The 12,119-nt window shown below is 47.2% G+C and overlaps 1 protein-coding gene across 3 annotated transcripts in view; it reads left to right on the plus strand.

Annotated features, from left to right (window-relative positions):
* TRPC3 (transient receptor potential cation channel subfamily C member 3) overlaps positions 1-12,119 on the plus strand; it is a 403,894-nt gene that overhangs the window by 267,859 nt on the left and 123,916 nt on the right. For all 3 annotated transcript variants that reach the window (XM_075349076.1, XM_075349096.1, XM_075349087.1), the window contains exons 5-6: positions 855-1,071; positions 9,284-9,517. In XM_075349076.1, the coding sequence (XP_075205191.1) occupies positions 855-1,071; positions 9,284-9,517 (451 nt within the window). The remainder of the gene's footprint in view (positions 1-854; positions 1,072-9,283; positions 9,518-12,119) is intronic.

Consider the following 12,119-nt stretch of genomic DNA (forward strand, 5'->3'; position numbering starts at 1 on the left):
GTGCTGATCCTCGGTCTCCAGCCCTCCCGACTCCCCGCTGCTGCTGCTGCCAGGCAGTGAAGTGAATATTCAATGAGAATAATGAGCGGCGGTCGGCAGCAAGAGGCAGCAGCGGCAGAGACAGGAGGGCTGGAGAAGGTGAGTTAATGTTTTTTTTTTTTTCACTGACATGTGTGTTTTCTCCGGCGCGTGTCACACGGGACCGCATCCACACTACACCCGTGTGGTACGGGTGCGGGCCGTGTGACACCCGTGCTGCGTGAGAAATCACTGACATGTCAGCGCTTTGAAAAACGCACACACGTACAAACGCACACGGACACACGTTCCGTGTGGTTTTACGTGTGTGTGCCTGCTACAATAGGGTAGCATTGGTTAACGTGTCTCCGTACCGCCGGTACGTGTAAAAAATGACAAACACGTGCCGGCAGCACGGATGTGTGTCGCAGGCCTAAAGGTCAGTTGTGGTGGATTCTATCTAAGTGCACTTGCATATTGAGAATGTGCATGTATGTATGTCAGCCTTTTGTGCACATATTTCTAGTTCCTTTGAAGATAAAAGATTTTACTTTTCTGTTAAATTGATAACTTTTGCCTAGTATGTTGGAAAGGTTTCAGAAAACCTTACAAAATGCATTATTACTATTATTACTCAACTTATATAATTTTAATAACCCTACAGCTTTTACTAAACATATTGCATAATATCTAGTGGAGAAGCTGTATACCAGGTTATTCAGTACTGGAAATGTTATATACACTGAGTTATTGCATAGAAGTTACATACCAATCCTGTTTTCCTTTGCCCTGTATTTTACACATATTTATTAATAACCATATTTATTTATTTCTAGCTAGGCAAAGTTCTTCGAAGCCCTTTCATGAAGTTTGTGGCACACGCTGCATCCTTTATCATTTTCCTGTGCCTACTCGTCTTCAATGCATCAGACAGATTTGAAGGCATCAAAACGCTACCAAACATCACTGTCATTGAATATCCAAAGCAGATTTTCCGAGTGAAGACCACAAGGTTTACATGGACGGAAATGCTCATCATGGTATGGGTTCTAGGTAGGTTACTTTTCATCCTGTTTGTTCCATAAAAAAAACAAAGGGCATCCAACGTAGAAATGTTGGGCACCTATTCATCCCAGGGACAATCATCCACATTTAAGGGGGCTTTACATGCAACGACATCACTAACGAGATGTAGTTGGGGTCACGGAATTCGTGACGCACATCTGGCCTCGTTAGCAACGTTGTTGTGTGTGAAACGTACGAACGACCAGTAACGATCAAAATTACTCATCTAATCGTTGATTGTTGATACGTCGTTCTAATCCCAAATATTGTTGCTGTTGCAGGACGCAGGTTGTTCGTCGTTCCTGAGGCAGCACACATCGCTACGTGTGACACCCCAGGAACGAGGAACATCACCGTACCTGCGTCCTCCGGCAACAAGGTGGGCGTCACTTTCTTTCGCATGCTCTCCGCCCCTCCACTTCTATTAGACGGCTGTCATGTGACATCGCTGTGATGCCGCACAAACCGCCCCCTTAGAAAGGAGGCGGTTCGCCAGCCACAGCGACGTCGCTAGGCAGGTAAGTCCGTGTGTGTTACGGGGGGCTGTCTGATAATAACCGAAATGAGTATCAGACAGTCAGGGTCCACCGTGCAAAGACTTTGCTGCAGACTATGGCAGAGTGCAATACCTCTGTTAACTCACAGAAGGATATAATAAGTAAGTAAAGCAATTCCTCTCTTACTTGGAGGGTGTGTGGAATGATCTCTGTTAATAATCACAGAGACAAGGCAATGTGTGCGAAATGGCACCTACCTAGGTCCGCTCTTCTAGTGGTGCAAAAGAGACGAACAGCAGCGTAAGCCGCACAAAGCTCCTACCTGCGTTCGCTCCACTAGTGTGCGAGGACACGAACCACTAGATATGGCACCTGCCTAGGTCCGCTCTTCTAGTGGTGCAAAAGAGACGAACAGCAGCGTAAGCCGCACAAAGCTCCTACCTCTGTTCGCTCCCCTAGTGTGCGAGGATACGAACAACTGCCAGACGCAGTATAAGGAACGTTACCCTAGCGGCAACGTCCACCTACGAGTAGAATCACAAGGCCCAGCCAGACCATGTGCCTCAGGCACCTGCCTATGTCCGCTCCCCTAAGAGGTAAGGATACGGACAGCAGCCGAAGCTGTAAGGTATAAGAACGCTACCCTGCCGGTAGCGCTCACCTAGCATAGACAGAGGAATGCCTAGAGGAACGCGCACAGAGCGTCTACTCATATGCATGAACCAAGAGGACTGAGCACCATGCGGCGTGTGTCAGGGTCTTATATAGACTCTGTGCCTCATCCAAGATGGAGGACACCAGAGCCAATCCGCTGCCAGAACGACAGGAGTGACGTCATGCTGGCCTATCACCGAGCAAGACGTCACAAGCACATGACCAGCGACCAATCGGCATAGAAGGTGTCAGAGACATGTGACCTCGTGTCAGCGATGATGTCACCCGCACATGTGCAATGGCTCCAAGATTGGACTTAGTCTCCGGCGCTCGCACATGTGCAGTAGCAAGAAATCTGGACTTAGTCTCCAGCGCTCGCACATGTGCAGTAGCAAGAAATCTGGACTTAGTCTCCAGCGCTCGCACATGTGCAGTAGCAAGAAATCTGGACTTAGTCTCCAGCGCTCGCACATGTGCAGTAGCAAGAAATCTGGACATAGTCTCCAGTGCTCGCAGCAACCGTAACAGTACCTCCCCCTCAAGGGCCCCCCTCCCGGCGACGCAGGTAATCGGCAAATAAGTCGGGAGCATGGACAGCCTCCTCAAGCTCCCAAGAGCGATGTTCCGGGCCATAGCCCTCCCAATCTATCAAGAAGAACCTGCGCCCTCTAACCATCTTAGAACCAACTATGGCTCGTACCTCATAGCTAGAGCGAGAGGAATCAGAGGCAGGAGAGTGCACTTCACGAGCGTGAGGTAAAATAGCCGGCTTTAGCAGTGAGACATGGAATTTGTCATGAATCCTAAGATGGACAGGTAACTTCAATTGATAGACTACAGGATTTACCTGTCGAAGAACCTCATAAGGACCCAGGAAGCGAGGAGCAAATTTGACAGAGCTCACTCTAAGTTTCACGTGTTTTGCAGAGAGCCACACAAAGTCCCCTGGAGAAAAGACAGGAGCCGGGCGACGAAACCGATCGGACACCGTCTTCATACGGTCCTTAGCTGCTTGGATCGACTCTTGAGTCCGATCCCAAACCTCTCTGGCATTAGTTGCCCAGTCGGCCACAAGAGGAGGAGGTGCAGCAGCGGGAAACGGTACCGGTACCCTAGGGTGTTGCCCATTATTGAGTACGAACGGTGTCTGCCCAGTGGCCTCAGCCAGGGAATTGTTAAGGGCAAATTCTGCCCAGGGTAGGAGGGAGGACCAGTTATCGTGGTTCTCAGCAACAAAGTGTCGAAGGTATATAATCATAGATTGATTGGTACGTTCAACCAAACCATTAGTCTCCGGATGGTATGCCGAAGAGAGATTCAACTCAATTTGCAGAAGGCTACAAAGATCTCGCCAGAAACGGGAAGTAAATTGCGGGCCTCTATCACAAATGATACGATCTGGCATCCCGTGAAGCCTAAAGACATGCTTGAGGAATAGTTTGGCTAGTACCCTGGAAGATGGGATTCTCGATAACGGTACGAGATGAACCATCCGGGAGAAATGGTCCGTAATGACCCACACAAATCTATGTCCCTGTGAACATGGAAGATCACCCACAAAGTCCATGCCTACCACCTCCCATGGTCTATCTGGCACTGGTAAAGGATGCAAGAGCCCAGCCGGTCTCTGCCGTAATGGACGGTTGCGAGCACACGAGTAGCAGGAACCGACATATCTCTTGACGTGGCTGGCTAAGTGTGGCCACCAATACCACCTCTCCAGTAACTCTCGTGTCCGCCTAATACCAAAATGCCCACCCACCTTTGAGGTGTGGGCCCATGACAGTATATCATTCTGTCGATCAGGCGGAACAAAGGTCTTGCCCGGTGGGATTTGGTCTAATGTCACAGGGGAGAGCGTATGAAAAACCCTGGAGGGAAGGATAAGACGAGGTTCGTCAATCTCTTCCTGGGTAGAAAGCATAGAGCGAGACAGGGCGTCTGCCTTGTTATTCTTACTCCCAGACAGATAGTTGATGGAGAAGTGAAAGCGGGAGAAAAACAAGGACCAGCGGGCTTGGCGAGGATTCAGACGCTGAGCGGTTTGTAAGTACGTCAGATTCTTATGGTCTGTATAGACCTGGAAAGGATGTTTCGCTCCTTCCAGCAAGTGACGCCACTCCTCCAAGGCTAATCTCAAGGCGAGCAGTTCCCTATCCCCAATGGTATAGTTTCTCTCTGCCGGTGAAAAGGTTTTAGCAAAGAAGAAACACGGCCTTTTTCTACCTGCACCGTTCTTTTGATACAAGACCGCACCAGCACCCACTGAAGAGGCATCAACCTCTAAGAGGAAGGGCTTATTCTCATCGGGTCTTTGAAGAACGGGAGCAGTTGAAAAGTGTCTTTTTACTGCCTCAAAAGCCTGAGATGTCTCAGTAGACCAGGCTTTGGGATTAGCACCTTTCTTAGTCAAGGCCACCAAAGGGGCCACCAAAGTAGAAAAATGGGGTATGAACTGCCTGTAATAATTTATGAATCCTAAGAAGCGTTGCACCGCCTTCAAGGAATGAGGTTCGGACCATTGCAGGACAGCAGAGAGCTTCGCAGGATCCATAGCCAGACCCTCTTGTGAGATAATGTAACCCAAAAAAGGCAATGAGGACTGCTCGAATACACATTTCTTGAGTTTAGCAAACAATGAGTGCTCCCTTAAACGGGAAAGGACACGAACGACATCCTGACGATGAGTCTCCAGATCAGGAGAAAAAATCAGGATGTCGTCCAGATACACCACTACTGAGGATAACAGTAAATCCCTGAACACATCGTTTACGAAGTCCTGAAATACTGCGGGTGCATTACATAACCCAAAAGGCATGACGAGGTATTCATAGTGACCATCTCGGGTGTTAAAAGCGGTCTTCCATTCGTCACCCTTTCGAATTCGTACCAAGTTATACACACCCCGCAGATCCAACTTTGTAAAAACTTGAGCTCCTCTCAGTCTGTCAAAGAGCTCCGAAATTAAAGGTAATGGGTATTTGTTCTTTATTGTGATTGCGTTGAGACCCCTGTAATCTATGCAGGGACGCAAATCACCCTCTTTCTTCCGAACAAAGAAAAACCCAGCTCCCGCGGGAGAGACAGACTTACGAATGAACCCCTTCTCTAAACTCTCTCTTATATAGGTCGACATGGCCTCCGACTCAGGTATCGACAGGGGGTAAACCCTGCCTTTAGGTGGAACCGAACCTGGGATAAGGTCTATGGCACAGTCATACGGCCTATGGGGTGGAAGAACCTCAGCACCCTGTTTGGAGAACACGTCAGCGAAATCCAAATAGGGTGTAGGTATGGGAGAGAGATCAGTTGATGCAACCGCAATGACCTTAGGTGGTAAGGGAAGACATCGGGACTGACATTTCGAACCCCAACTAATAATGCTGTCAGACTCCCAGTCAATGTGAGGAGCATGAGTCCGAAGCCATGGAAGACCCAGACGGACGTCATCTATACCCTCAGGCAAAACAAGAAAAGAAATCTCCTCTATGTGACCCTGAGACAGGGAAAGGCGCAAGGGAACTGTCCTCAATGTAATGGAGTCAGACAGCATAGTTCCATTAACAACACGGACAGGAATAGGCGCCTCTAACATGATAGAGGGAATATTGTGTCCCTTTACAAATCCTGAGGACACAAAAATCCCGTCAGCTCCGGAATCCACAAAAGCCATAATAGGCCATGTATTCTCAGATAACGAGAGCTGACCTGGGATACAACACTTAGAGGGTGCAGAAGACGTCTCTAGTAACCCCCCTCTAATGGTTACTAGGCCAGGGAGTTTCCCTGACGACTAGGACACTTGTTGGCATAGTGCCCAGCCTGACGACATACGTAACATATAGGAGGACCAGACTTGCGTAGTCTGGAGAACGTATGACCTAACTCCATAGGAGTGGGAGATGTTTCAGATGCTGAGGAAGATGGTAGTGGACCCTCAACAACTGGAATAGCCCGATGCTTAGGGCGTGAGGAAGAGACCTCGAGTCTACGTTCCTTATGGCGTACATCGATCCTCGTTGCTACTGTGATCAAGTCCTCCAGAGAAGCAGGGACCTCACGAGTAGCAAGGGCATCCTTGACATAGCCTGCCAACCCTCTCCAGAAGATAGGAATCAACACCTTCTCTGGCCAATCTAGTTCTGCCACCAGAGTTCTAAAAGCAATGGCATAAGAACTAGTGGATAACGAACCCTGAGATAGATCTAACAGTCTCAGGGCCGCATCATGGGTAACCTGCGGACCCATGAATACCGCCTTAAGAGCATCAAGAAAGTCTTGATGTCTCAGAGTAACCACATCAGAGCGCTCCCATAGGGGAGTCGCCCATTCTAAGGCTTTGTCCTGAAGTAAGGAGATGATAAAGCCTACTCTGGACCTCTCCGTAGAGAAGCGAGAAGAGTTGACCTCTAGGTGTATCTGACACTGACTAATGAAACCACGACATGATCTGGCATCGCCAGAATATCTGTTTGGCAGAGCAAGTCGAGGATCATGTGCAGATGTCACCATGGTCTGAGGTTTATCCTCTATACTCTTGAGCCGTGACTCAAGTACTTGTATGTAGCGGTGTAACTGCTGATATTCTGCCATAACTGCCAGACCCTTGGCTCAGTCCTAATGTTACGGGGGGCTGTCTGATAATAACCGAAATGAGTATCAGACAGTCAGGGTCCACCGTGCAAAGACTTTGCTGCAGACTATGGCAGAGTGCAATACCTCTGTTAACTCACAGAAGGATATAATAAGTAAGTAAAGCAATTCCTCTCTTACTTGGAGGGTGTGTGGAATGATCTCTGTTAATAATCACAGAGACAAGGCAATGTGTGCGAAATGGCACCTACCTAGGTCCGCTCTTCTAGTGGTGCAAAAGAGACGAACAGCAGCGTAAGCCGCACAAAGCTCCTACCTGCGTTCGCTCCACTAGTGTGCAAGGACATGAACCACTAGATATGGCACCTGCCTAGGTCCGCTCTTCTAGTGGTGCAAAAGAGACGAACAGCAGCGTAAGCCGCACAAAGCTCCTACCTCTGTTCGCTCCCCTAGTGTGCGAGGATACGAACAACTGCCAGACGCAGTATAAGGAACGTTACCCTAGCGGCAACGTCCACCTACGAGTAGAATCACAAGGCCCAGCCAGACCATGTGCCTCAGGCACCTGCCTATGTCCGCTCCCCTAAGAGGTAAGGATACGGACAGCAGCCGAAGCTGTAAGGTATAAGAACGCTACCCTGCCGGTAGCGCTCACCTAGCATAGACAGAGGAATGCCTAGAGGAACGCGCACAGAGCGTCTACTCATATGCATGAACCAAGAGGACTGAGCACCATGCGGCGTGTGTCAGGGTCTTATATAGACTCTGTGCCTCATCCAAGATGGAGGACACCAGAGCCAATCCGCTGCCAGAACGACAGGAGTGACGTCATGCTGGCCTATCACCGAGCAAGACGTCACAAGCACATGACCAGCGACCAATCGGCATAGAAGGTGTCGGAGACATGTGACCTCGTGTCAGCGATGATGTCACCCGCACATGTGCAATGGCTCCAAGATTGGACTTAGTCTCCGGCGCTCGCACATGTGCAGTAGCAAGAAATCTGGACTTAGTCTCCAGCGCTCGCACATGTGCAGTAGCAAGAAATCTGGACTTAGTCTCCAGCGCTCGCACATGTGCAGTAGCAAGAAATCTGGACTTAGTCTCCAGCGCTCGCACATGTGCAGTAGCAAGAAATCTGGACATAGTCTCCAGTGCTCGCAGCAACCGTAACAGTGTGATGGGTCCTAGTGATGTTGTGCACCACAGGCAGCAATTTGCCCGTGATGCACAACTGACGGGGGCAGGTGCTTTCACCAGCGACATCGCTAAAGCATCCTTTAGGCATTACATCTATTGCTCACTTAACTTTTTTAAGTTTTTCAAGAATTCTCATGCATTGTTTTGATTTTATGCGTGGGCTTTTTTTTCATAATGATTAAAGTTGCATTTACTGCACATTTCTAGTTATAATGAGTAGATTAATTGAAGCTCATTTAAAGGACTGTTGACAAGGTCTTATACAAACTGTATGTGGATAGTACGATCATTAATACAATTATTATGTCCCAATATAATATGTGTATTACCTTAATGGCCTGTATGAATGATCAAGACAATGAACAAGCGTTTTGCTTAATCGGCAGCTGATTGGGGACATTTTTAGACAAGCAAATTAGGTGAATGGACCTTTAGAATGAGACTGTGTGAATTTGCAAAGGGAATTTGCTAGAGATTGAATGAATTTGCAAAAATGTAGATTTTTGGCACTACTTTCTGTATATGAAGCAATGTAAGGCTATGTGCCCATGTTGCATTTTTATGTGCTTTTGTCTGTACATAAAAAAGCTTGTTTTAGCAGGAAAAACGCAGCAGAAAAAATGTGCATTTTTTATCTCGTCTCCGGCTGACATTACAGCTGGGACCCGGATCTCACTGCCCGGAGTGGTACCCGCGCCGCTCCGGGCAGTTTAACCCCCTGAATGCTGTGATCAGTGTGATCACAGCATTCAGAACTCAGGGAGACGAATTGCTTACCTCTCCCTGCCGATCGACTCCCTGTCATGCGATCACAGGGACCCGATCTTTGTCATTGAAACCGTGAGTCATCACCATGACAACCCCGGTTACTGAGCTACGGAGAGCCTCACACACCATGCTGTATGCATGGTGTGTGAGGCAAAGTGCTGCGCTATAATCCCCTATAGTGATAAAGCACTGCAGGGGATTATAGAAACGCAAAAGAAAAGTGCAGACACAATTGACATGCTGCTTCTTTTTCAGCAACAATATCTGCAAGAAAAAAGAAGCAACGTGTGCACAGCAAGTCACGATTCTCATAGACTTTGCTGGGATGTTTTTTCCTTGCTTTATTGATTACCAAAAGCAAGGAAAAACGCAAAAAAAAAACCCGCCACGTGGGCTCATAGCCTAAATGTTGATGTCATCTGCCTGAAATGGAGAATATGCTGTTCACTGCATTATGTGACTCCTAGGATTTTTCTTTTCATCCGTAGGAATGATGTGGTCGGAGTGTAAGGAGCTGTGGCTGGAAGGACCCAGGGAATATGTCCTGCAGCTGTGGAACGTTCTAGATTTTGGAATGCTCTCCATCTTTATTGCAGCATTTACTGCAAGGCTCCTAGCTTTTATGCAAGCCTCGAAAGCTCAACAGTATGTGGACAAAAATATCCAAGAAAGTGACTTATCTTTGGTCACACTTCCTCCTGAGGTGGAGTATTTTACTTACGGTAAGAACCCAATAATTGAGCAATTTGTGATTGCTGTATGGTACAGACTGTGCTTGTATGTCAATATGTAACAAGTAGATGATTCCATACATGGTCTACATAAATGAACACATTTCCCAGTTCTTGTATATGCATTTCTATATATAAGCAGTCTGCTGAAACTCCTTAATATTTCCTGGTTTTAGTCCTTTCAAGATGCAGAATTTACTATGTATTGTATGGACTTCAGATTTATTTCCATTCCATTATTCTTCATATGTTTAGCTCCATACAATTGTCACTAAATTGTGAACCTAAATGCACTGACTTCGCCAGAAAGCATTTGATTGATTATGTTTCTTGGGGTTTTTTTTACCCTTTGAGATGTAACTAAGATTAGATCCCGTGATCCCAACGTATTGTTACCCCTCTATAAATCACTTGTAAGGCTACATCTGGAATACGGGTTCCAGTTTTGGGCTCCACATTTTAAAAAGGACATTCAGAAGTTAGAGTCGGTTCAAAGGCGGGCAACTAGACTATTACAAGGAATGGAAGGCCTCCCATATGATCACAGGTTGAAAAAGTTAGATATGTTTAGCTTAGAAAAAAGACGTCTCAGAGGAGATCTCATTTATATGTATAAATACATGTGTGGTCAATATAAAGGACTGGCACATGACTTATTTCTTCCAAAGACAGTACTAAGGACCAGGGGGCACTCACTGAGAGTGGAAGAAAAGCGATTCCGACACCTAAATAGGAAAGGGTTCTTTACAGTTAGAGTAGTCAGACTGTGGAATGCCCTACCACAAGAGGTAGTAATGGCAGATACTATAACAGCTTTCAAAAAAGGGCTGGATGATTTCCTCAGTACACACAACATTGTTGGTTATAAATGACTTAGTGACTAAATGTAGAACTGGTGGAGGAAGGTTGAACTAGATGGACCTAGGTCTTTTTTCAACCTAAGTAACTATGTAACTATGTAACTATGAAAGGAAATGTAACTTCTTATAACTGAAAAGAAGCAAATAACACAGAAAGTACAGTCCAAATTGTATAACTTACAAAAAGAATAATTAACTGAAACCATTATTCCCCATTAAAGGAAATCTGTCACAAGTCTTTGCTACCTCTTGTGAAAGCCGCATGATGTAGGGGCAGATATCCTGATTCCAGTCATGTACTGGGTTGCTTGCCGTAGTTTTGATAAAATCGCTGCTTGAGATCTAGCAGTTCTCTGAATGCTGAGCTCCGCATAACACCACTGATGTGCAGCTTTCTCTGTGGGAGTGAGCTTTCAGTACCAGTCCCAGTCACTGTACAATGTATCAAGCTTTGCCGATTCTGGTCTGCCATAGTCCCATCAAACAAATAATTGGTGGGAGCTGGGAGTTGGAGGCCCATCAATTTGAGGAAAAATGATAGAATCTGGAAAATCTCTTAAAAAATTGATCAACTTGTTAAATGGGTAAAATTTCAAAGTGTTTGTAAAAACAAGCAATGTTGCAATTTTCCTCCTATTAAAACTCCTCTCTATTCTTAAGAACAAAGGGATTTTTAATTCTGTATTTTACTGCTCATTCCCTAAGTTACCAACCACCAATGAATAGTATGAGAAGTGGTCGGTTCCCTAAGCAAGGAGTGCATGCTTGCAAGTTCTTTACTTGCACGTGCTGTTCTATAGCTTGGAACATCACTGGATCCGACGAGCTTTAATGTCCCTTCACTCTTCCGATGTTGCAGAAGCTGCTTCTGTTGGTAGCATAGAGAGTGCATGGTTCAAGACAGTAGTGCAACCATACCGCAAATCCAAACTTAAAGAGGTTATCCGGCTTATTTTACTTATTTTTTATTTCAGTATTGGGCTATATTGGGGCACGTAAGTAGATAGTAACTAGTTACCTACCCTGCTGTCAGCCCATCTTCACAGCACAGAGCAGTCATGTGACCGCTCCTGCCGAAATTTTGCTGCTTCCTGTGATGTCACGTCAACATGGGCAGGAGCTTATGCTCGCCTTGAGATGGGCATCACAGCTGACATCATGTAGCCGCCCTGCTGGGCATGTACAGTGCGATGAGCCCCCGCCCCTCTCATCCTTCCCGACCCCCTCCCCACACTCCGTACTCTCCCCCGCTCCCTGTGCCCTGTATGTGCTGGGGTCCTGGACAAACAGGGTTGCCATCTCTGTCTAGGACAACGTCAGCGCTGTTTGCCCAACGGTGTCCTCAGCTCATTATGATGTATGGTACCCGGGTAACTGTGACCCCCCTCCCCCATGCGCTGTCTCTCTCCTCACTCTGTGATGACTGCAGCCTCCGGCGCTCCTTTTGAATACAGTCAGGAGCGGAGAGCAAGGACGTCACTTGACAACACGGTCAACAGCACTGAGCTCTGCATCACTCAGCTGTAAGGATGCTGCATGGGTGATGGGTGAGAGAGAGAGTGGGGGGCAGAGAACAGAGTGCATGGGTGAGAGACAGAGCGGGAGGGCAGAAAAGAGAGTGCACGGGTGAGAGACAGAGCGGTAGGGCAGAGAAGGTAATGCAGGGGTCAGAGACAGTGGGTGCTGGGGGGGCAGAGGAGACAGCACAGGGGGAGAGAAGAGAGTGCATGAGG

This window comes from Anomaloglossus baeobatrachus, chromosome 1 (assembly GCF_048569485.1).
Source record: "Anomaloglossus baeobatrachus isolate aAnoBae1 chromosome 1, aAnoBae1.hap1, whole genome shotgun sequence".
Classification (NCBI taxonomy): Eukaryota; Metazoa; Chordata; class Amphibia; order Anura; family Aromobatidae; genus Anomaloglossus; species Anomaloglossus baeobatrachus.